We start from the raw sequence: 23,262 nt of genomic DNA, 5'->3' as shown, positions 1-23,262 counted from the left end.
GAGAATCCTTGGTTTAAAAGGTTTACATTTCAAAAAAAACAATAAAAGGATTTAAATTCCATTCCATTCTCCCAGACTGGGTTGATGAACAATCTATATTTTTGTTAGACAAAGGAAGAAATTGTAAAAATATTTTTATAAATAATCCACAGATCACTGAAAAGGCCCTAAAAGTAATGGCTTTACTAAAGAAAATTTTTCTAGTTAATTTTTAAAGTTGGAATCTATATGGTGATTTTTAGTCCAGAAATAGCTGATGATTGATGTATGCGATTGGCTACCTTTGTTAATCAAAATTGAAAGTCACCTTTTAACTCTTAAGCATAGGAGACAAACTGAGGGTTGCTGGAGGGGTGGGGGGTGGGGGGATGGGGTAAGGGGGATGGGCATTAAGGAGAGCAGTGATGTGAAGAGACTGGGTGTTATATAAGACTAATGAATCACTGACCTCTACCTCTGAAACTAATGATACATTATATGTTAATTATTTGAATTTAATTTTTAAAGAATTACCTTTTATTTCCATAATCTCATGATTGTGGGCCAGATGCATGGAGAATTTAAAATAGTGTTTTAACTAGAAAGATGCTTTGGGCCTCAGGGAGATACATTTATTTCCATTTGTCTGATCCAATTCCTACAACCTGAACCCAGGGGCTTGTTGACTAGGTTTCCAAGCTGCTATTTTGGCCTACATAGGTGTGTTGTTGCTTTCCTGATATGTTTCATTGTTCCTCCTTTGACAGGGGCTAATGCAAGAGATCAATGATTTGAGGTTAAGAGTCAGTGAAATGGACAATGAAAGACTTCAGTATGAAAAAAAGCTGAAATCAACCAAGGTAAGCTTTCTCAATGGCAAAAATTTGTAAACAGCCTGCCTCACTTACCTATGATCCATAATACAAGTTCTCAACTCAATAGATGATAAAGAAGTTATCTTACAAGTGAATGAAATTTCCCCCCAAGCTGGAGACTTTCTTGAATTTGAACACCACTATTCTGAATTTTTAAAACTTGGGGCTTTAACTAATCTAGTGAAACATAACCTGTTATTTCTGTTAGTTAACCTAACCTCCTTTATAAACCGATACTATTTTCTTGGATATTTAGGCTTGTCTTTTTCTATCTGTGGTTTCTTTCACACCTCTGTCTCTCTACCAGTCTTTAATGGCCAAACTTTCTAGCATGAAAATCAAGGTGGGTCAGATGCAGTATGAAAAGCAGCGGATGGAACAAAAATGGGAGTCACTGAAGGTGTAGTAGACTTTGGGTAATGGGGTCCTGGGCCTGTTTGCTTTCTGGCTTGCGCTGTTTTGCCGTGATAGTGTTTTTTAGTAGCATGTGCATTCATCGTGTGTGTGTCATCTGTTTTTTTAAAAATACATTTAAAAAAGCTGATGGAAGGGCCAGTGCGATCCCTGATGTTGTTTTCAGAAACATATGAAATAATTAATGAAAAATAATAAATGGGCAAAATAAAAATATTCATTTAGAAATTTGATCTCATTCTCTTAGAGTACCTGAGATCCAAGCTTGGTAAAATAGTTGTAAAAATGCACCTGGAAAAAGATATCCATTTTGCCTCAGACTGCTTCTTCCTTTGGGACTTTCTTACAGGTTAACTGTATCCTGACAGTGAGTTGAAATTACTGCTGTAAAGAAGCTTTTTGCCAGTGCTACTGAAAATTCCTTGTACTTGGGATCCATGCCTATCATAAGTAAAAAGTATAGGGCCAGCTTTCTTGCGTCTTTGGAGATCTTCTCATAGTACTAAACACAATACCTACCTTAAGAGACTGAAAATAAAATGTTTATCAGTTATAAAAATACACTTATTAGCACTGCAGAGCTTTATTTTCTGTGCTAAAATACAGCCAGCAAAATTTCAGTTTGCTAAAGCTAATTCTTCACCAAAATTAAACTGAAAATTTAACATTAGTAAATAGAATATTGGACTTGGAATCTTTAATAGCTACATAGTAGACAAGAAGGGGGGGGGATTTAAAATCTGTTAAATCTTTTTTCCATTGTTGTGGGAGACTCTGTCCTTTTATTTTGGTGATGAAGATGAATTAGTTAGTCCCATGATTTGGCTAACATTGTTCACCACTTGCTACCTTACCCATCAATTAAGCTCTGCCTTGTTCATGCTCAGGGAACATGAATGCCATCTTGAAATACTAAATAAATCTCAGTCAAGTCTTGATATATATTTTCCAATTTGCATTTTATTTTGCTTTTATGACACTCGGGGTCTAATTTGATTATCATCCTGGATTAACTGGGGGAGGGTTTTTTTTGTTTGTTTAACATAAGCTTTAAAACTTAGGCTACTCAGGTCCTAATTACACTTTAAAGCATTTTGTTTTAATTTGGTCACACAGAAACTTGAAACACTTATTCCAGAATTATTAGACATTGACCTTCATTAATTGTCTTGCTTCCTGCTTCCTCTTGCCACTGTCTGGTTTCTGAAGTCTGCATCTAGATTCCTATCGTTTTTGTTTCATTCCCAAAAACTCATTATTGACTTAAGAGTTAACATGCTCCCTGAATATTCTCCTTTAGTCATAATTCCCTGTTGTAAAACGAGCTTATCATTTGTAGGACGAACTGGCATCTTTAAAAGAACAGCTGGAAGAGAAGGAATCTGAAGTAAAAAGGCTACAGGAAAAACTGGTGTGCAAGATGAAAGGAGAAGGGGTGGAAATTCTCGATCGAGGTGGGCACATACATTTGACATTTGTTCTCTTACTTTCTTAGAAACCTCCCTGTGCAGCCCTCCCTTCCTCCCCACACCTGCAAAAGAACCCCGTGTCAGTGGTGAGTCCTTTCAGAGAAAGGAGAAGGGTAGCGGAAACCAGCTGAGGCCAGGACAGCAGGGCCTCCTCCGAAACTCTTCCCTGTGCCTGGGGATCTAGTAGCTTCCTCTTCAGCAGCTGGAGGAGAGCAACTCTGTACTTCATGCGGTGTTTATTATGCATTACTAAGTTGTGAATTCTGTTGAGACAGTTCTTGTTCTGATGGCAGTACAAGGAAGTGATAGAAAGCATTAAAAGGGAACATTATCATGTCCCAGGTTTAATCTCCCTCTGAACTGAACTTGAAACAGCATGAACTAAGAGATTTAGAAACCGTTCCTTACACTTTTGAGAGAAGAGAGGAAAGGACTTTGCATCTTTGGAAGATCAAGGAAAATTTCTTATGGTGGACTGAGCCCTCAACCTGCTAGAAAGCAAAAATAATCCTCTTTTTTGAAAACGTGTGTGAATTTATCAAAAATTTTTCTCATAACTGAGGAAGTTTGTCTTGAATATTGTATGGACTGTCATTTTTAATACACGTTATATGTGATAGAAAATAACTTGAATGAAATGTGTTTTTTATGTTATATTTGGAAATATAAATGCACAGAATACCTGACAACACTAGGTTTGATTTAACCTTTCTTTGCTATTATAAATCACTGTGGCATGCAAACTACAAAGCAACTTCTAACTCTTGAAACTAAAAATTCCATTGAGTGTAGCTTTAGTACATTTTTATGTGAGCATCGGTAACCTCACTGTCTGAATAATGAAGGGCTTCAGTTAGGTTACCTATAATGTCTTTCTTGGTTCTAGAATACCCTGGCTTTATATCCCTGTAGTTGTAATTCCCTATGGATCAGAAAGCTAACTCATCAACCATTGAAGGATTTTTCCCCCCTTGTGTATTTTGGCATATAATAGAATTCTGGCGTTGTGTTTTTTTGTTTTTTAAGGAAGCTCTACACTCAACATGGGGTTGGAACTCACCTCCCCGAGATCAAAAATCACATACTATATACTGACTGAACGAACCAGCAAGGCATCCCTAGATTTGTGTAGTCTTTAAAGGATGTTCACAGATAGGTCATGCCTTTAGGGTTTTAAGAATAAAATGGAATCATGTTGTGGGCTAGAGGACGTGTTGGAGTAGTGGTTCCCAAAGACGGACGCTGGTCTATGAACTGCTTATCGCCAACACACAGCCCGATAAACACAAGAGTCGGGAGCAATGTTTAGAAACTTCATAGCAATCTGATGTTGGCATAAGATCTCACTGCGTGATCAGTGGACTCATCTCATTGAACGGGAGGTAGACCACGTCAGAGTCATTGAATTTGAGTGGTGAGGTTCATGTGTCCTAAGCCAAGTGCTGGGCACATTCAGGAAAGCCATGTGCTGACCCGTAATGGAAATGTTACAACCAAACATCACTAATGGTGTTTTCACCCCGTAGAGTATAAGGACTGTTTGTATTCCACAGACCTAACTTTAATATGCCAGGAAATCAGGGTTCACAGAGAAGAAGTGACAGAGGTAGAAACTCAAATCTAGGTCTTTGGATGAATTATATTCTCTTTCTAACCTTACACAGAGCATCATGCATTGCAGTACCATTCCTAAAGCCACAAAATAGTGTTTAATATTCAGTTTTTATAGGGTTAGCTTCTTTATCTTAGGCAAAAGACTAAATAATAGTACTTTAAAAATATTTATTGTTGTAATGTATATACTAACTTCCAATTCGATGGGTTTTCCTACACAGATGAAAATCTTAAAAAGAAGCTCAAAGACAAAAGTAAGGTTTTTGGTGTCTTTCCATCAGCCTTTAAATTCACCAAAAGTACTACTTGGACTGTTCTTTGCATGTGTTTTAAAAACATTTATCTCACCAAAGATGTGAAGTTGCTTCATCGATAAGCTCTCCATTTCTTCAGAGTGCACAAAATAGAGCGTATATAAACAAACAGTAAAAACAAGGAGTAAAAGGTCATTTTGCTGATTTTTCCCCCCCCGATTCAGCCCTTTTGCTCCACAGGGTATAGCAGAACACCCAGAGTAACAGAGGGGAGGAAGAATTTTTTTTGTAGTTCGGGAGACAGAGTATCTGAGGAGAAAATTACTTTTCAAGGTTTTGTAGCCCACTTCTTCCTGAGATCTACATTAGGAACTAAACATACCCTGTTGGTGTTAGACAAGAGATTGTACCCAGGCCGATTAACAGAACCCAGATTATCTAATGCATCATCGAGATAAATCATTAATTAATAGACTCTTTCCTCCAGATGTTGAATTCTTACACCCAGGGAATTGGGCATCAAAAAAAAAAAAAAAGGCATTTTCTACAGAATATACCTTCATATTGAAAGTGTTTTATCAGTGATGAATGATGCATTTTAAAACTTACCTTAAGTAGTAGTTTGTTTGTTTGTTTTTCTCAGAAGCAGGTAACCTTAGCTCAATTTTTTTTTCTGTTTGAATTTTTTAAAATTTGTGATTTCGTTTTAGGTTGACATTTCATCTTAAAATATTGGTTCTTTTATTATTAAAGTAATGTGCTTTTGTATTTGACTGTCAAATTTTAAGGAAAATCACATTTACCTTTTAAAATAGTGTCATAAATGATGTTTATAGATGAAGCAAAGTACTTATCCTTCTGTATGGAACCTACAACCACCTTCATAGCATGACTGCTATTGATGCCACATTCCATCAGGCTCTTGCCATTCATGCCTCCATCTTGGTTAAAACTGAGTATCCTGTCCTCTGCTTATGTCATTGTGTACACCGTCCATCGCTTTCGCCCACTGCTTTCTAGGTTTCTTGTTTCTTTTTTTTTTTTTTTAATTGAAAAGCCGTGTTTTCATGGTTGTAGCACTGAAATTTCACCTTCCGTGTTCTCGTGAGGATTTTGTTATTGCTTCGAGAGAGGGTAGTTAGCTCTGACCCATATTGTTTGCTTCCTGGAGTGATAACTATTCAGGCGACATGGAAGGTGTTCATTTTTCAGATTTTCCCCAAAAGAGGATATGGACGGTAAACATTTCATTAAAACACTTCAGTCTGAAGAGTCAGCCCCTTGTTATTGTCACACACCTTAATAAAACTGACTTCTGACGTGTTCTTGTGATATTTTCAGATATTGAAGTGCAAAAAATGAAAAAGGCTATGGAATCTTTGATGGCAGCAAATGAAGAAAAGGTATCTAGATGAAATTAAAGTATTTATGTGGGTGTGTACCACCATTTTGATCACTCCATGAGTTTTCTTGAGATATGCCAGGTTGGAAGAACCCTACACACTACTGATGTTGAGGGACAGCCGTTCTGCCTTTCTACCTTCATGTGCCTGCTCTCGGTGATGGCAGTTGTCATTGTGACTGTGTGGGTAGAGTGGTGACCGGCAGCACTGGGTCCACTGAGATCTCCCTCTCCCACCTCCCTGTGAATCTGGAAAAATGTTCAAGCCCTCAGATCATTTCTTTATATTCAGGTGGGAAATGAGAGAAAGGATACAGTCCATAGTGCATCCTTTCTGGGCTCGCATGAACTCTGAAAGGGGTGGTCCCTGACAACTGTTAGCTTCCCGATGAGGTTAATTTTCTTCCTATCATTTTCTTCACACTCCTGGATTCTTTCACATGAGGGATTGTCTCTGTTCTCCTGAGAGGTGAGATACGAGAACAGAGGCATCAGTACCATGAAATAAAATATGGCCCTAGGCTGTCTTTTAGCTTTGTTGGCCAAATGCCAGGGACTCCAGAGTCTTCTTTCCTGTTGCTTCACTGATTTCATTCTGATGAGAGCAGGGAAACAGTGTCCTCTAAAGCAAGGTGTTTTTTCATGGCCTACCTGATCAGCCATATACCCAGCGGACAGCAGCAGTCGGGTTCAGCTCGCATCATCAGAACTACTCTTACACCTCATGTTACTCAATGAATAGGACAAGGAGGCATTTTCCCAAGAAAAGAGTCATTTCAAGGAAGTAAAAAAACAAGCAACTGCCAAAGAACTTTGCCTTGATCTTTTTGTCTCAGCTTGTTTCTTTCTCTAATTCTTGTGTTCTCTGTTTTACTCTATATTTTTGCCGTTCATTCTCTTTATTTGCTCTTTATTAGGAAATAAACTCATTGCCCTCTCCACCCACCTATATTTAGGTTTCTTTTTGCTAGTCTTTACCACTGTGGAATAAAAAGGAAAGTCATTAGCAAGGGGCCCATGTAGTTTTTACTTTTTTTTTTTTTTTAAGATTTTATTTATTTGAGAGAAAAACAGCGAACAGGGAGCTTGATATGGGGCTTGATCCCAGGACTCTGGGATCACTACCTGAGCCAAAGGTAGACGCATAACTGACTGAGTCCCCTCGGTGCCCCCATAGCTTTTACTTTTAAAAAAGTAATCACAAATTCATTTAGTCTTAATTTCTCTCTCTCAAAAAGCATCAATAACAAACAAATCTCCCAGTGTTGACTGAGGGCTTACTAGACATTCAAACTGCTTTAGGAGCACCAACGCTGACATAAGTTTTTAGTAGTTCCAGAAGGCTTCAAAGAGGTTGCATTTGAGCAAAATCTGAGGAAAGGCAAGAGTTGTTTATCAGGAAAACGAAAGCTGCTAAGGAGAGTATCTATGAACTAAACATGTCTCAAAAGCCCAGACTTGGCACAGCCTAGTGCATGTTGGGAAAGTTCAGAATGAGATAAGGTAGAGGGGTATATGACGCTGACATTTACACAGGTTGACAGGGTTTTTGAAAACCTTATTTTGGATTTGAGGGCTCCTGGGTGGCTCAGTTGGTTAAGCACCTACCTTCGGTCAGGTTACGACCACAGGGTCCTGGGATTGAGCTCCACATCAGGTTCCCTGTGGGAGCCTGCTTCTCCCTCTCCCTCTGCCCCTTCCTCCTGCTTCTTCTTCTCTCTCTCTCACCCTCTTTTTGTCTCGAGTAAGTAAAAGTCTTTGAAGTAATTTTTTTGGGGGGGATTTGAGAACAAGTTTCTAGTTTGAGTAATGAGGTGAATGATAGTGCCCTCAAAGAGTTAAGGGGATCTAAGCTCAAGTACCAGGGGCAAATAATGAGCTTAATTTTAGAGACATTCACTTTGATGTGCTCATGGGACTTTTAAAAGGAGATTTCTCATAGAAAGTTGGAAAATGAATCTAAATTTGGGGGTTAATGTATAATTATAGATGGGGTAGGGAGTGAACCCAGTCCATTTTAGGAAAAATACAGAATTATAGATTTTCGGAGACTAAGCTATAGTTGATATGTAAATTAGCTTTTGCTCCATGACAAATCACATTTATTATTTCTCATACTTCTGATGGTTGATTAGGGGGTTCTCCTGGTCTGGGCTGGCTTTGTTGATCTCTGCAGTTAGCTGGTGGGTGGGATGGGGCTGGATGGTCTAGGCTGGTGTGACTCACATGTCTAGTGATTAACATCCTTGCGTAGATTGGGCCCATCTGGGATGTCTCTTTTCCAAATGATATCTCGTCTTCCATTAGACTAGCCTGTGCTTCTTCACATAGTGAAGGTTCCCTGGAGCAGAGAGAGAGGGCAAACCCTAACCACATTTGTTGATATCTCTTTGACCAAAGCAAGTCACATGGCCAGGCCCAAAACCAGTGAGAGAAGAGCTAGGGAGCCCATTTTTTTAGGATCCACCAGAGTGGGGGTAAAGGACAAAATCTTAAAGCACTAACATTTTATAGACTGGGCTGGGTAGATAGTGGAAGTAGAATATCTATCTGGTCAAGGGATTAAGAAATCAAAATAGAAGAAAAGAAAGAGTGGAAAGAAAAGTGAAGGAAAAAGGAGGAAAGAGTGGGGTCAGTCAAGTATCAGAGGTCAAATTAGAAAAAGGATGAAAAGTTCTCTTATTTTTAGTAAATGTGAAGTCTCTGATGACTCTGATGACTAATTGGTACAACTTTGGCTGAGTGTTTTGAGAAGAGAAAGGCCAGATTATGATTGATGACAGCAGGTAAAGACAACAGGTGTAGTAGATCTTTCTTTCAAGACCTGCCCATAAGTTGGAGAGGAGAATAATTAAAGTTGATTTTTTTCTTGTTTTGTTTTTGTTTTTGTTTTGTATCTTATTACCTAGTTTTGTTTTTGTTTTTAAAGATGGCAGCTGAAGGATAGGATCTCTAAATTTAGAGGTACTTTTTCTCTATCTCTGATGTACGTAGGAAAACTGGTAAAATGTAGATATTACCAGTTTTACTAAAGTTTAGAAATATTCCTTGAATAATGTAAATAATTCATGTCTCCCTATTCTTTGTGTTGCAATTACTTTTACTGTTTAAAGTCATAGTTTAAAGATGACAATTTATTTTATTAATAGGATCGGAAAATAGAAGATCTTCGACAGTGCCTGAATAGGTACAAGAAGATGCAAGATACAGTGATACTGACCCAAGGTAAAAAAGGTACTGTAGCTCTATAGGTTTTTCTACTTTACTTGATTTTAAGTGGCTATGAACTTTAACATTTGTTTTCATTTTCCTGGAATATCCATTATTCCAAAATAGTTTGTTTATTCATTTATTCAACAATATCATTAGGAAACAATATCACACACTTTCTTGGTGAGTAGGCCAAAGAGAATACTGTGGACTGGTTGGTCAAGGAGAACCTCTGTGTGGAGTTCATCAGATAGCATTCTAGACAGAACAGTGTGTTCTAGAGCCTGTGGGGAGGGGCATCTGGGTGGCTCAGTGGGTTAAGCATCTGCCTTCAGCTCAGGTCATGATCCCAGGGTCCTGGGATCGAGTTCTGCATTGGCCTCCCAGATCAGCAAACAGTCTGCTTCTCCCTCTACCCTTCCCTCCTGCTTATGCTTTCTCTCTCTCAAAAATAAATAAGTAAATTTTATTCATTCATTCATTTATTTGTTTGTTTGTTTGTTTGTTTGTTTATTAAAAGAGCCTATGGGGAAAATGGGCTCGGTGTATTTAAGTAGTAAAAAGACCGTTGTGACTGACTGGAAGGAAGTGATCAGGGGGAGGATGAGAGGAGATGAGCCGAGCGGATAGAAGTTAGCGTTGGCGAGGTCAGGCAATGTGAGGCATTCAGCTCTGTGAGCCCAGAGGGATCCACGGAAGGGTTTTTACAAGTCTGCGGCATTTTCGTAACAAATGGACCATATTGGGAGGAGGGAGCAGTATCAGAAGAAGAGAAGCCAGTCAAGAGGCTCTTGCAGGATTCCAAATGGAATGTTAATAATGGTACTGATTAGAAACACATTTTGGTGTTCGAACTAACACAGTGGTGTGACGAATTAGATGAGAGTGAAGAAGAGGAAAGAATCAAGAAAGACTGATGTTTTTGACTAAAGCGACCGGGGGTGGGGGGTGGGTGTGTGATGATTCCATTTACCAAGGTAGCGAAGCCTAGTGAGGGCGCACTGAAATGATTAAGGGGGGTTGTGTTCAGCTTTGAATGTGTTAAGTTAAAACATAAAATAAAACCAAAACCATAAGACATCTAAGTAAAAATAGTCACGCTTTGATGGGGATTAAGGAGTGCACTTGTTGGGATGAGCACAGGGTGATGTTGGGAAGTTTTGAATTACTATATTGTATACCTGAGACTAGTATTACACTGTATGTTAATTAGAATTAAAAACTTAATAAAATAGTTATGCCTTTTGATGTGGTATTATTCTATAGGTGCATGGTTCAGTTGGCCATCCTCAAATGTGGAAAACCTCTGGGGGTCATTTAAAACAAAAGTGTTAAGAACGTTGGAAGTTTTCTCATTCATTAGCAATGCAAGGTGGGGTTATTTGCTCTAAAAGTAAACATGAGTAATAAATTTTTTCAGAGATACTTGTGAAATACTCAGATTTTGGAATTTCAATTTCGATGAGTTCAAAAAGAAAGAAAATCCTACTTCAGACGAGGATTTCTGAGAGGGGAAAAAAAAATGGATCTTCATCTTATTTTCCACAGGACTTAGTGTATGTTAAAATTTTAAATATCCAAATGAGCAAGCAAATGAACCTCTGTCAGTGTTCTTACAGCGATTCTCATCACTCAGCATTTTCTCTGCCTTCAAGAGAGTGTCTCTTTTTAGACAGTATTGCAAATTAACAAGTGATTAATTTTTACGTAGTCATAACATTTATTTTTTTTTAAAGATTTTATTTATTTATTTGACAAAGAGAAAGATCACAAATAGGCAAAGAGGCAGCTGAAAGAGAGGGGAAAGCAGGCTCCCTGCTGAGCAGAAGACCCTGAGATCATGACCTGAGCCGAAAGCAGAGGCTCAACCCACTGAGCCACCCAGGCACCCCTGTAGTCATAACATTTAAAACAGTATTTGATTTTATAGAATCTCAATACTGTAGTTTTTATATTTAAAAATCAAAGGAAAACATTAATTTCTATAATTATGAAACATAAGAAAACCAAGAAAAGAGGTATTCTTCATAATTGCACTGACATGATCATTTTTGTCAGTTTCATGGGGTTTTTTGTTGTTGTTGTTGTTTGTTTAATCTGGTTTTGTTTTAAAATAGACTCCATGACCAGCATGGAGCCCAACATAGGGCTTGAACTCACGACCTGGAGATCAAGACCTGAGCAGAGATGGAGTCTGACGTTTGGAGCACCTGGGTGGCTCAGTTTGTTAAGCGTCCGACTCTTGCTTTCAGCTCAGCTCATGATCTTATGGGTCGTGAGATCAGGCCTTACCTTGGCTCTGCACTCAGGTGGAGGCTACTTGAAGATTCTTTCCTTCTGTCCCTCCCCTGGCCTGTGCGTGCATGCAATGCTCTCTCTCTCTCAAATAAGTAAATAAAGCTTAAAAAAAAAAAGAGAGAGAGAGAGACACTTAACCAACTGAGATACCCAGGCACCCCTCCTGTACTTTTTTTCATCTTTTTTAATGCATATAAAATGTGTAGAAAAAGGAGGTTATTTTTCGTTTTCTTTTCCAAAGTTAGTTGTATTATTTTACATTGCCAACAGCAATGTATCACTTGCCAACACTTGGTATGGTATTTGAAACTTCACAATCCTGTACATTTGATATGATTTTGATTTAATTGGTTTAGTGTTTAAGTATTCTCGTCACAAGTCCCTCGTGATGAAAAGTATTGGACATCTTATCATGTACTTACTGACATTTGTATATTAAAAAGAGGGAGTTTTTAACCACCATTGAAAATTATGTCCTGTTCTAATGAATAGTTTATAAACAGTGATTTCTAACTAGTATTTGTATTTACTTAGTCCTTAGAGAATGCGAATAATACCTACATTTTAATGAAATTAGAATAAATGCCTAATAAAAATATAAGAAGGTAAGTCTAGTTAACAGCTTTAAATGAGTTTAGGATTTTGTACTATTCAGAGAATAGTGTTTTAAGCATCAATTTTTGGTTTTAAAAAAGAATATCTGACATAGTTGTTCAGCAGCTAATCCTTTTCATTGCTGAAGATGTAGAAGTAGTTCTCAAAGTTGGCCGCTTTCCTGGGTATGTGGTTGCATTTGTCCATAAGGCTGTTCTTTCTTCTTTAAAATAAATGGCACAGAAGGATCATCTTAAGGAATCAGAAGATTGCCTATTGTTGTTTTTTCTTCTTTATATGTATGTGGTTTTTGTTTTGTTTTGTTTTGTTTTGCTTTAAGAACACAGAAATGATGATGTGAGTGCTGTGAAATGTGTAAACCTGGCAATTCACAGACCTGTACCTCTGGAGATAAAAATACATTATTAGTTTATTAAAAATTAATAAAAAAATAAGAACACAGAAATGATTAATGATGAATATTGAGTTTCTCATGGTGACTGTGTTGCTGTTCAGAATTAGTTTGTAGTACCACTGATATTCTCCAGCTTGGTTGTTTCTTTTTTTTTCTTTTCTTTTTTTTTTTTTAATTTTTTATTTTTTATAAACATATATTTTTATCCCAAGGGGTACAGGTCTGTGAATCACCAGGTTTACACACTTCACAGCACTCACCAAAGCACATACCCTCCCCAGTGTCCATAATCCCACCCCCTTCTCCCAAACCCCCTCCCCCCAGCAACCCTCAGTTTGTTTTGTGAGATTAAGAGTCACTTATGGTTTGTCTCCCTCCCAATCCCATCTTGTTTCATTTATTCTTCTCCTACCCACTTAAGCCTCCATGTTGCATCACCACTTCCTCATATCAGAGAGATCATATGATAGTTGTCTTTCTCTGCTTGACTTATTTCGCTAAGCATGATATGCTCTAGTTCCATCCATGTTGTTGCAAATGGCAAGATTTCATTTCTTTTGATGGCTGCATAGTATTCCATTGTGTATATATACCACATCTTCTTGATCCATTCATCTGTTGATGGACATCTAGGTTCTTTCCATAGTTTGGCTATTGTGGACATTGCTGCTATAAACATTCGGGTGCACGTGCCCCTTTGGATACCTCATTTGTATCTTTAGGGTAAATACCCAATAGTGCAATTGCTGGGTCATAGGGCAGTTCTATTTTCAACATTTTGAGGAACCTCCATGCTGTTTTCCAGAGTGGCTGCACCAGCTTGCATTCCCACCAACAGTGTAAGAGGGTTCCCCTTTCTCTGCATCCTCGCCAGCATCTGTCATTTCCTGACTTGTTGATTTTAGCCATTCTGACAGGTGTGAGGTGATATCTCATTGTGGTTTTGATTTGTATTTCCCTGATGCCGAGTGATATGGAGCACTTTTTCATGTGTCTGTTGGCCATCTGGATGTCTTCTTTGCAGAAATGTCTGTTCATGTCCTCTGCCCATTTCTTGATTGGATTATTTGTTCTTTGGGTGTTGAGTTTGCTAAGTTCTTTATAGATTCTGGACACTAGTCCTTTATCTGATATGTCGTTTGCAAATATCTTCTCCCATTCTGTCAGTTGTCTTTTGATTTTGTTAACTGTTTCCTTTGCTGTGCCAAAGCTTTTGATCTTGATGAAATCCCAATAGTTCATTTTTTCCCTTGCTTCCCTTGCCTTTGGCGTTGTTCCTAGGAAGATGTTGCTGCGGCAGAGGTCGAAGAGGTTGCTGCCTGTGTTCTCCTCAAGGATTTTGATGGATTCCTTTCGCACATTGAGGTCCTTCATCATTTTGAGTCTATTTTTGTGTGTGGTGTAAGGAAATGGTCCAATTTCATTTTTCTGCATGTGGCTGTCCAATTTTCCCAGCACCATTTATTGAAGAGGCTGTCTTTTTTCCATTGGACATTCTTTCCTGCTTTGTCGAAGATTAGTGGACTGTAGAGTTGAGGGTCTATTTCTGGGCTCTCTATTCTGTTCCATTGATCTATGTGTCTGTTTTTGTGCCAGTACCATGCTGTCTTGATGATGACAGCTTTGTAATAGAGCTTGAATTCTGGAATTGTGATGCCACCAACGTTGGCTTTCTTTTTCAATATCCCTTTGGCTATTCGAGGTCTTTTCTGGTTCCATATAAATTTTAGCATTATTTGTTCCATTTCTTTGAAAAAGATGGATGGTACTTTGATAGGAATTGCATTAAATGTGTAGATTGCTTTAGGTAGCATAGACATTTTCACAATATTTATTCTTCCAATCCAGGAGCATGGAACATTTTTCCATTTCTTTGTGTCTTCCTCAATTTCTTTCATGAGTACTTTATAGTTTTCTGAGTATAGATTCTGTGTCTCTTTGGTTAGGTTTATTCCTAGGTATCTTATGGTTTTCGATGCAATTGTAAATGGGATTGACTCCTTAATATCTCTTTCTTCTCTCTTGCTGTTGGTGTAGAGAAATGCAACTGATTTCTGTGCATTGATTTTATATCCTGACACTTTACTGAATTCCTGTATAAGTTCTAGCAGTTTTGGAGTGGAGTCTTTTGGGTTTTCCACATATAGTATCATATCATCTGCGAAGAGTGATAATTTGACTTCTTCTTTGCCGATTTGGATGCCTTTAATGTCCTTTTGTTGTCTGATTGCTGAGGCTAGGACCTCTAGTACTATGTTGAATAGCAGTGGTGATAATGGACATCCCTGCCGTGTTCCTGACCTTAGCGGAAAAGCTTTCAGTTTTTCTCCATTGAGAATATTTGCGGTGGGTTTTTCATAGATGGCTTTGATGATATTGAGGTATGTGCCCTGTATCCCTACACTTTGAAGAGTTTTGATCAGGAAGGGATGCTGTACTTTGTCAAATGCTTTTTCAGCATCTATTGAGAGTATCATATGGTTCTTGTTCTTTCTTTTATTGATGTGTTGTATCACATTGACTGATTTGCGGATGTTGAACCAACCTTGCAGCCCTGGGATAAATCCCGCTTGGTCGTGGTGAATAATCTTTTTAATGTACTGTTGAATCCTATTGGCTAGTATTTTGTTGAGTATTTTCGCATCTGTGTTCATCAAGGATATCGGTCTATAGCTCTCTTTTTTGGTGGGATCCTTGTCTGGTTTTGGGATCAAGGTGATGCTGGCCTCATAAAATGAGTTTGGAAGTTTTCCTTCCATTTCTATTTCTTGGAACAGTTTCAGGAGAATAGGAATTAGTTCTTCTTTAAATGTTTGGTAGAATTCCCCCGGGAAGCCATCTGGCCCTGGGCTTTTGTTTGTTTGGAGACTTTTAATGACTGTTTCAATCTCCTTACTGGTTATGGGTCTGTTCAGGCTTTCTATTTCTTCCTGGTTCAGTTGTGGTAGTTTATATGTTCCTAGGAATGCATCCATTTCTTCCCGATTGTCAAATTTATTGCCGTAGAGTTGCTCATAGTATGTTCTTATAATAGTTTGTATTTCTTTGGTGTTAGTTGTGATCTCTCCTCTTTCATTCATGATTTTATTTATTTGGGTCCTTTCTCTTTTCTTTTTGGTAAGTCGGGCCAGGGGTTCATCAAATTTATTAATTCTTTCAAAGAACCAGCTCCTAGTTTCGTTGATTTGTTCTATTGTTTTTTTGGTTTCTATTTCATTGATTTCTGCTCTGATCTTTATGATTTCTCTTCTCCTGCTGGGCTTAGGGTTTCTTTCTTGTTCTTTCTCCAGCTCCTTTAGGTGTAGGGTTAGGTTGTGTACCTGAGACCTTTCTTGTTTCTTGAGAAAGGCTTGTACCGCTATATATTTTCCTCTCAGGACTGCCTTTGTTGTGTCCCACAGATTTTGAACCGTTGTATTTTCATTATCATTTGTTTCCATGATTTTTTTCAATTCTTCTTTAATTTCCCGGTTGACCCATTCATTCTTTAGAAGGATACTGTTTAGTCTCCATGTATTGGGGTTCTTTCCAAACTTCCTTTTGTGGTTGAGTTCTAGCTTTAGAGCATTGTGGTCTGAAAATATGCAGGGAATGATCCCAATCTTTTGATACCGGTTGAGTCCTGATTTAGGACCGAGGATGTGATCTATTCTGGAGAATGTTCCATGTGCACTAGAGAAGAATGCGTATTCTGTTGCTTTGGGATGAAAAGTTCTGAATATATCTGTGATGTCCATCTGGTCCAGTGTGTCGTTTAAGGCCTTTATTTCCTTGCTGATCTTTTGCTTGGATGATCTGTCCATTTCAGTGAGGGGAGTGTTAAAGTCCCCTACTATTATTGTATTATTGTGGATGTGTTTCTTTGATTTTGTTATTAATTGGTTTATATAGTTGGCTGCTCCCACATTGGGGGCATAGATATTTAAAATTGTTAAATCTTCTTGTTGGACAGACCCTTTGAGTATGATATAGTGTCCTTCCTCATCTCTTATTATAGTCTTTGGCTTAAAATCTAATTGATCTAAGGATTGCCACTCCTGCTTTCTTCTGATGTCCATTAGCATGGTAAATTCTTTTCCACCCCCTCACTTTAAATCTGGAGGTGTCTTCGGGCTTAAAATGAGTTTCTTGGAGGCAACATATAGATGGGTTTTGTTTTTTTATCCATTCTGATACCCTGTCTCTTTTGACAGGGGCATTTAGCCCATTCACATTCAGGGTTACTTTTGAGAGATAGGAATTTAGTGCCATTGTATTGCCTGTAAGGTGACTGTTACTGTATATGGTCTCTGTTCCTTTCTGATCTACCACTTGTAGGCTCTCTCTTTGCTTAGAGGACCCCTTTCAATATTTCCTGTAGAGCTGGTTTGGTATTTGCAAATTCTTTCAGTTTTTGTTTGTCCTGGAAGCTTTTAATCTCTCCTTCTATTTTCAATGATAGCCTAGCTGGATATAGTATTCTTGGCTGCATGTTTTTCTCGTTTAGTGCTCTGAAAATATCATGCCAGCTCTTTCTGGCCTGCCAGGTCTCTGTGGATAAGTCAGCTGCCAATCTAATATTTTTACCATTGTATGTTACAGTCTTCTTTTCCCGGGCTGCTTTCAGGATTTTCTCTTTGTCACTGAGACTTGTAAATTTTACTATTAGGTGACGGGGTGTGGGCCTATTCTTATTGATTTTGAGGGGCGTTCTCTGAACCTCCTGAATTTTGATGCTCATTCCCTTTGCCATATTGGGGAAATTCTCCCCAATAATTCTCTCCAGTATACCTTCTGCTCCCCTCTCTCTTTCTTCTTCTTCTGGAATCCCAATTATTCTAATGTTGTTTCGTCTTACGGTGTCACTTATCTCTCGGATTCTCCCCTCGTGGTCCAGTAGCTGTTTGTCCCTTTTTTGCTCAGCTTCTTTATTCTCTGTCATTTGGTCTTCTATATCACTAATTCTTTCTTCTGCCTCATTTATCCTAGCAGTTAGAGCCTCCATTTTTGATTGCACCTCATTAATAGCTTTTTTTATTTCAACTTGGTTAGATTTTAGTTCTTTTATTTCTCCAGAAGGGCTTTTCTATCTCTCGAGAGGGTTTCTCTAATATCTTCCATGCCTTTTTCGAGCCAGGCTAGAACCTTGAGAATTGTCATTCTGAACTCTAGATCTGACATATTACCGATGTCTGTATTGATTAGGTCCCTAGCCTTCGGTACTGCCTCTTGTTCTTTTTTTTGTGTTGTATTTTTACGTCTTGTCATTTTGTCCAGATAAGAGTAAATGAAGGGGCAAGTAAAATACTAAAAGGGTGGCAACAACCCCAGGAAAATATGCTTTAAAAATGAGAAGAGATTCAAAATCGTGAGTCGGGAGAAAGGGGATAAAAAGAGGTTCAAAAAGGAAGAAAGAAAAAAAAAGATAAAAGAAATTAAAAAAGAAAAGAATTTTTTAAAAAAGAAAACACCTAAGAAATATGTAAAAAAGAAAAAATATATATATTAGATAAACTAGTAAAAAATCGTTAAAAAAGAAAAAGGTAACAGTTTAAAAAAAAAAATTTACCCGAAGGCGAGAAGGAAAAAAAAAAATGAAAAAGAAAAAATTAAATTAACTGCAAGACTAAAAAAAATCACAGGAAAAAACCATGAGTTCCGTGCTTGGCTTTCTCCTCCTCTGGAATTCGGCTGCTCTCCTTGGTATTGAAACCGCACTCCTTGGTAGGTGAACTTGGTCTCGGCTGGATTTCTTGTTGATCTTCTGGGGGAGGGGCCTGTTGTAGTGATTCTCAAGTGTCTTTGCCCCAGGCGGAATTACAGCGCCCTTACTCGGGGCCGGGGTGAGTAATCCGCTCGGGTTTGCTTTCAGGAGCTTTTGTTCCCTGAGCGCTTTCCGTTGAGTTCCGGAGGACGGGAATACAAATGGCGGCCTCCTGGTCTCAGGCCCGGAGGAGCCGAGAGCCCAGGGCCCCACTCCTCAGTGCGCCCTCAGAGAACAGCGCCCAGTTACTCCCGTCTGCCTGACCTCCAGCTGCGCTCCGAGCTCACCGAGCCTGCGACCGGTTCAAGGTAACACTGAGCTGTGAGCCTACTGTCCGCTCTGTCTCTGTAGCTGGCTCTCCCGTTCCAATACCCGCAAGCTCTGTGACACTCAGACACCCCCGATCCTTCTGTGACCCTGCGGGACCTGAGGCCACGCTGACCCCGCGTGGGCTTCGCCTCGGTTTAGCCTCTGGAGCGATGTCCCTCAGCGGAACAGACTTTTAAAAGTCCTGATTTTGTGCGTGGTTGCTCCGCTGCTTGCCGGGAGCCGGCCCCTCCCCCGGGGTCTATCTTCCCGTCGCTTTGGATTCACTTCTCCGCCGGTCCTACCTTTCAGAAAGTGGTTGTTTTTCTGTTTCCAGAATTGCTGTTCTTCTTCTCTTCGATCTGCCCATGGATTTTCAGGTGTTTGCAATCTTTAGATAAGCTATCTAGCTGATCTCCGGCTAGCTGAAGCAGTCTCAGCTTGCTACTTCTCCGCCATCTTGACTCCTCCCCAGCTTGGTTGTTTCTGAACTGAAATTTGTAAAGCCCCAAATTCTGAAACAAAATTAGGGAAGGTTGTTGGACTAAATGAACTTCTGATTTCAAGGCTGTGAGTCTGTGGTAATAGCTATTAATACCACCCTCAGGCTCCAGGTGCTCATAGTTTAACATTTCTCCTCGAGGTCCTCTTGTTATTTTTCTAAGGATTTCAAAGGAAACTCACTTTTGATTTTTGAGGATGGGAAAAATGTTTATATTCAGTTGGTATTCTTCCTCCAAAAATGAAATGTAAATGAAAAGCTGCCATTTTTCTCCTTTTCCTAGACCAAGATGGCGACTTGGACGGTCTGCTCACTTCTGGTTCCGTCTCCACTTTGCTGGATGCGCAGGGTTTTAGTGACCTGGAGAAAAGTGTATCATCTACACCAGTCACGGGATCTCCCAGTCGTGACCCATTTAACACAAGTGTTCCAGAAGAGGTATTTACAGACTCTCAACATTATCTTTGTAGTGAAGAGACTGTGTCATTGAAGGTTAAAATGCTGTTGACAGCAGGAAAGACCTGGGATCTTTTCTCAGTGTGGCTACTGACTGAGTCTTAGCAATTTTCATGTCAAAACTCAGTCTGCTAGGACTTTATTTGAAAGATTGGTTTTTCCCCCCCTCTTTAATAAATAAATACCTTGGGCAATGTCAAAATTGCTTAAATAATTCAGGAAGAACATGGGAGAAAGATGTCATCCTAAATGGATTACAATCTACACAATAATAATCTTTATTAGTAAAGAACAAATAGGGAATAAATGAAGAGGGATAACGTGAGATTATATAAAGAAGTTGGTTTTAGTCACTTCCAATGTTGTCTCTGAAAAATTCTGGTCTAAAATCTTCCCTGACTTCTTTAGACTTGGAAAAAAGCAGCTGGACAGGAATATTTAGTCTTGAACTCATCGTTAACTTTTCTTTCACACATCAGACTGGTGCCAAAATCTGTTTCCATTACCTATTGCAAACCACCCCAAAAATTTGTGGCTTGAATGACAGCACTTGTTTTGCTAACAAATGTGTGATGTGGGTAAGGCTCAGCAGGAGCATTTCTTCTTCGCTCCACTGGGCAATAGTTGGAATGGTGTGAAGGCTGGAGGCTTGAGTCATCCGACGGCTACCCATTTGTATATCACATGGTTGGTTGGTACTACTGTTGGACAGGACCTCAGCTGAGGCCCTAGCTGGAAATACCTGTGACTCCCGGGCTTTCTTCTAGCAGAGCGTTTAGATCCTAAGGATGAGCATCCCAATAAGAGGACTGGGCATATTTATATCATCTTTTATGCTATGACTCGGAAACCCTGTGGCATCTCTTCTCCTGTAGTCACAGGCCCACACACATTCACAGAGAGGAAACAAAGACCCTACCTCTTGATGGACAAGTAATATCACATTTGAGAAGAACACATGGGATGGCATATACCCCTACGACCATATTCGACTAGTACAACTGCCCTCCACTCTCTGGCTACAATCATTTATATCCGTCCCCCATGCAAAATGTCCTCATCCCCTCATCAAAGACCTCTTGGTCTTACTCCAGTCAGGCTTCCGCATCCCAAGACCTTGTCATCCAGACCCGGTCAAGATGTAGGTGCAGCTGCTCAGGTTTGGCTTCTCGAGTAGCACTCCATTCCATGTAAAGAACCAGGAAATTCAAGGTCAAGTCATTTGTCCCCTACACACCTGACATGCAGTGGTGGAATGGGCATAGTAACTACTGGGCATTCCCATTCAAGAAGAGGGAACATAGACATGGAAGACACCCACGTATCATTAGTCAGTAGCAGTTCCCAAATCCAGCCAGGCTCGTGTGGCCAGTTCCTTGACAGGGCCCAGACCTTTGGGCTCTTGGTTGTTCCTTGGGAGTCATCTTTCCATTTCCAGGAGAAAGAACCTGTAATTGCAGATGAGTTGTTTTCTGCAAAAGTATCTATACGGGTCTAGGGCCTTCTGCCTTCTACTATCTCTGTCCCTCTTGGTTCTATTTGGTATAATATTTTATTCATTTGGCATTTCTTATGAATCAATTTATAATCCACTCCGTCAGGTAAAGGATATCCACAATTGTCTTCACCATAAGACTTTCTCTGTCTTAAGTTTTCTGTATGGCTGCTATGGAATCTCCCTCTGTTTTTAGAGTTGTCGAACTTTTTGAAGGTTTCAATGAGACAGCTGTACCTTAAGTCTTCCTGAGGTCTTAACCTAGGCACACCCGTGGCTTCCTGACAGCACCTCCGTCTTTGCCCTAGAACTTTTAATTTTAGTGCAGTGTACTGTCTAGAGAAACTGGGAATGGGAAAAATTGTTTTTGTTATTGTTGTTTTTGTTTTTTAACTAAATAGTCTTGACTACCTTATGTTTTCCAATTCCCCCTTTGGTCGTCTTTCCTTTAACATATTACTGTATTCAGTGAGAAAAAAACCAAGTGGCATCTTTTCTTTTCCTATCTATTCCTGCTGATTACCTAATGAGAAAATGAAATTTGAATTGCATGAAAATGAATTCAAGGAGGAAACATTTCTCTCTTCACTATAGGAGAGGGCTAAAAGATGTCAGTCATAAGGATTACTGGGTAGGGGAAATTGGAAGGTGGTGATCAAAAGGTACGGACTTCCAGTTATAAGACAAGTGTGCTGGGGGTATAAGGTACAACGTGATGACTATAGTTAACACTGCTGTCTGGTATGCTGGAAGGTTGCTAAGACTGTAGATCCGAAAAGTTCTCATTGCAAGGAAAAAAATGTGTTTTTTTTTCCTTTCCTTTTCTTTTTTCTTTTTAATTTATACGGTACTGCATGTCAGTGATATCCCAATAAAATTGGAAAAAAGAGGCAAAGGATTAGTTAAGGAATAAAAAATATTTTAGAGGGGGAAATAAAAAATATGTTAGAGGGGGAAAATCCCCTAATTGCTAATTATATTTCTACTGAAGGGAAAAATAACATTTGACAGTCAATGAGTATGCTTGCTGCCTATTTACAGAATGGCAGATGTTACATGTAAGATTTGCCCAGATAGTCTCTTTAAAAAAAGTCTTTCCTATGTGAATTGTACTTTAATGAGACTTTTCGTTTGGAACCAGAATGATTTGATGAGGATTGAGTGTGTTCAGCCATATTGTTAAAGAAGAGCTAGAAGGGAGATTGGAGTTGGGAGTTAAAGTCCTAAGTTCAAAATGAAATCAAGGAAATGGATCAGTTTGTTAGTGGGCCATTTCCTTCCCCATGTTAGGAACCCGGGGAGCTACTGTGAACTTGACAACACAAGGGATGATGGCTCAATAATTCGCCCAGAACTAATCATAAAGATTCAAATTAAAAAAAAAAAAAGAAAAAAGAGAGTGAAGTAATCTCCTATTTTACAGCAATAGGACTTCTTAAAGAACAAAATTCAGGGGCGCCTGGGTGGCTCAGTAGGTTAAGCCTCTGCCTTCGGCTCAGTTTATGATCTCAGGGTCCTGGGATCAATCAAGTCCCACATTGGGCTCTCTGCTCAGCAGGGAGCCTGCTTCCTCCTCTCTCTCTCTGCCTACTTGTGATCTCTCTGTGTCAAATAAATAAAATCTTTAAAAAAAATTCAGCTGAGAAAATTTTTAACACAGGGATGATGGCTCTGTAAATTGCCCAGAACTAATCATAAAGATTCCAAAAAATAAAAAAATAAAAAATAATAAATTGCGAAGCAACAAGATCAGACTTGTTGTTAAAGAACAAACTTCAAATGAGTAAATTTGCAACATCTTACTGGCTTTATTCAGCAATTTATGAATCAGGCAATGTCCGTTTTAGCAGATGGAAAGGAACTCTACGGATCTGTACAAAATGAAGGGCTTTTTTAGGCCGAAGGAAGCAGGAGCAGAGGATCAGGCTGGTCATTTGCTGGTTGGTTAAGTAGGGTTACTTTCCTTAATGTGCAGCAAAGAGAAGTCTCGGGGCAGGGTGGGTCAGGTAACTTACTAAGGGCAGGCAAGTGCCGATTGGTTGACCTAGGTCTGCCTTTTCTGGGAGTGCCAAGCACGGAAACTTAGCTAAGCTTGGGTTTACTGACATGGAGCTTAACAGGAACCACTCCGTCTTGGGCCCAATCAGATTATTTCAACAGACTTCACATGTTATAACCTCTTAGTGTCAAGGAATGAGACCACCGCTCAGTAACTGGAACAAAAAACCACAGAGCT

At 39.2% G+C, this 23,262-nt stretch overlaps 1 protein-coding gene across 1 annotated transcript in view; it reads left to right on the top strand.

Moving 5' to 3' along the window:
* Positions 1-23,262, top strand: part of LOC309870254 (liprin-beta-1-like) — a gene marked incomplete at both ends in the record, with an annotated part of 48,629 nt that overhangs the window by 9,063 nt on the left and 16,304 nt on the right. The window contains 6 exons of the mRNA XM_082742438.1: positions 747-839; positions 1,162-1,254; positions 2,608-2,722; positions 5,947-6,008; positions 9,157-9,241; positions 19,359-19,513. Coding sequence (XP_082598564.1) covers positions 747-839; positions 1,162-1,254; positions 2,608-2,722; positions 5,947-6,008; positions 9,157-9,241; positions 19,359-19,513 — 603 coding nt within the window. The remainder of the gene's footprint in view (positions 1-746; positions 840-1,161; positions 1,255-2,607; positions 2,723-5,946; positions 6,009-9,156; positions 9,242-19,358; positions 19,514-23,262) is intronic.

The sequence above is a fragment of the Mustela nivalis genome (genome assembly GCF_964662115.1).
Source record: "Mustela nivalis genome assembly, chromosome: 7".
Lineage (NCBI taxonomy): Eukaryota > Metazoa > Chordata > Mammalia > Carnivora > Mustelidae > Mustela > Mustela nivalis.
The sequence above is the reverse complement of the archived record's forward strand: the minus strand, read 5'-3'. Positions and strand labels throughout refer to the sequence as shown.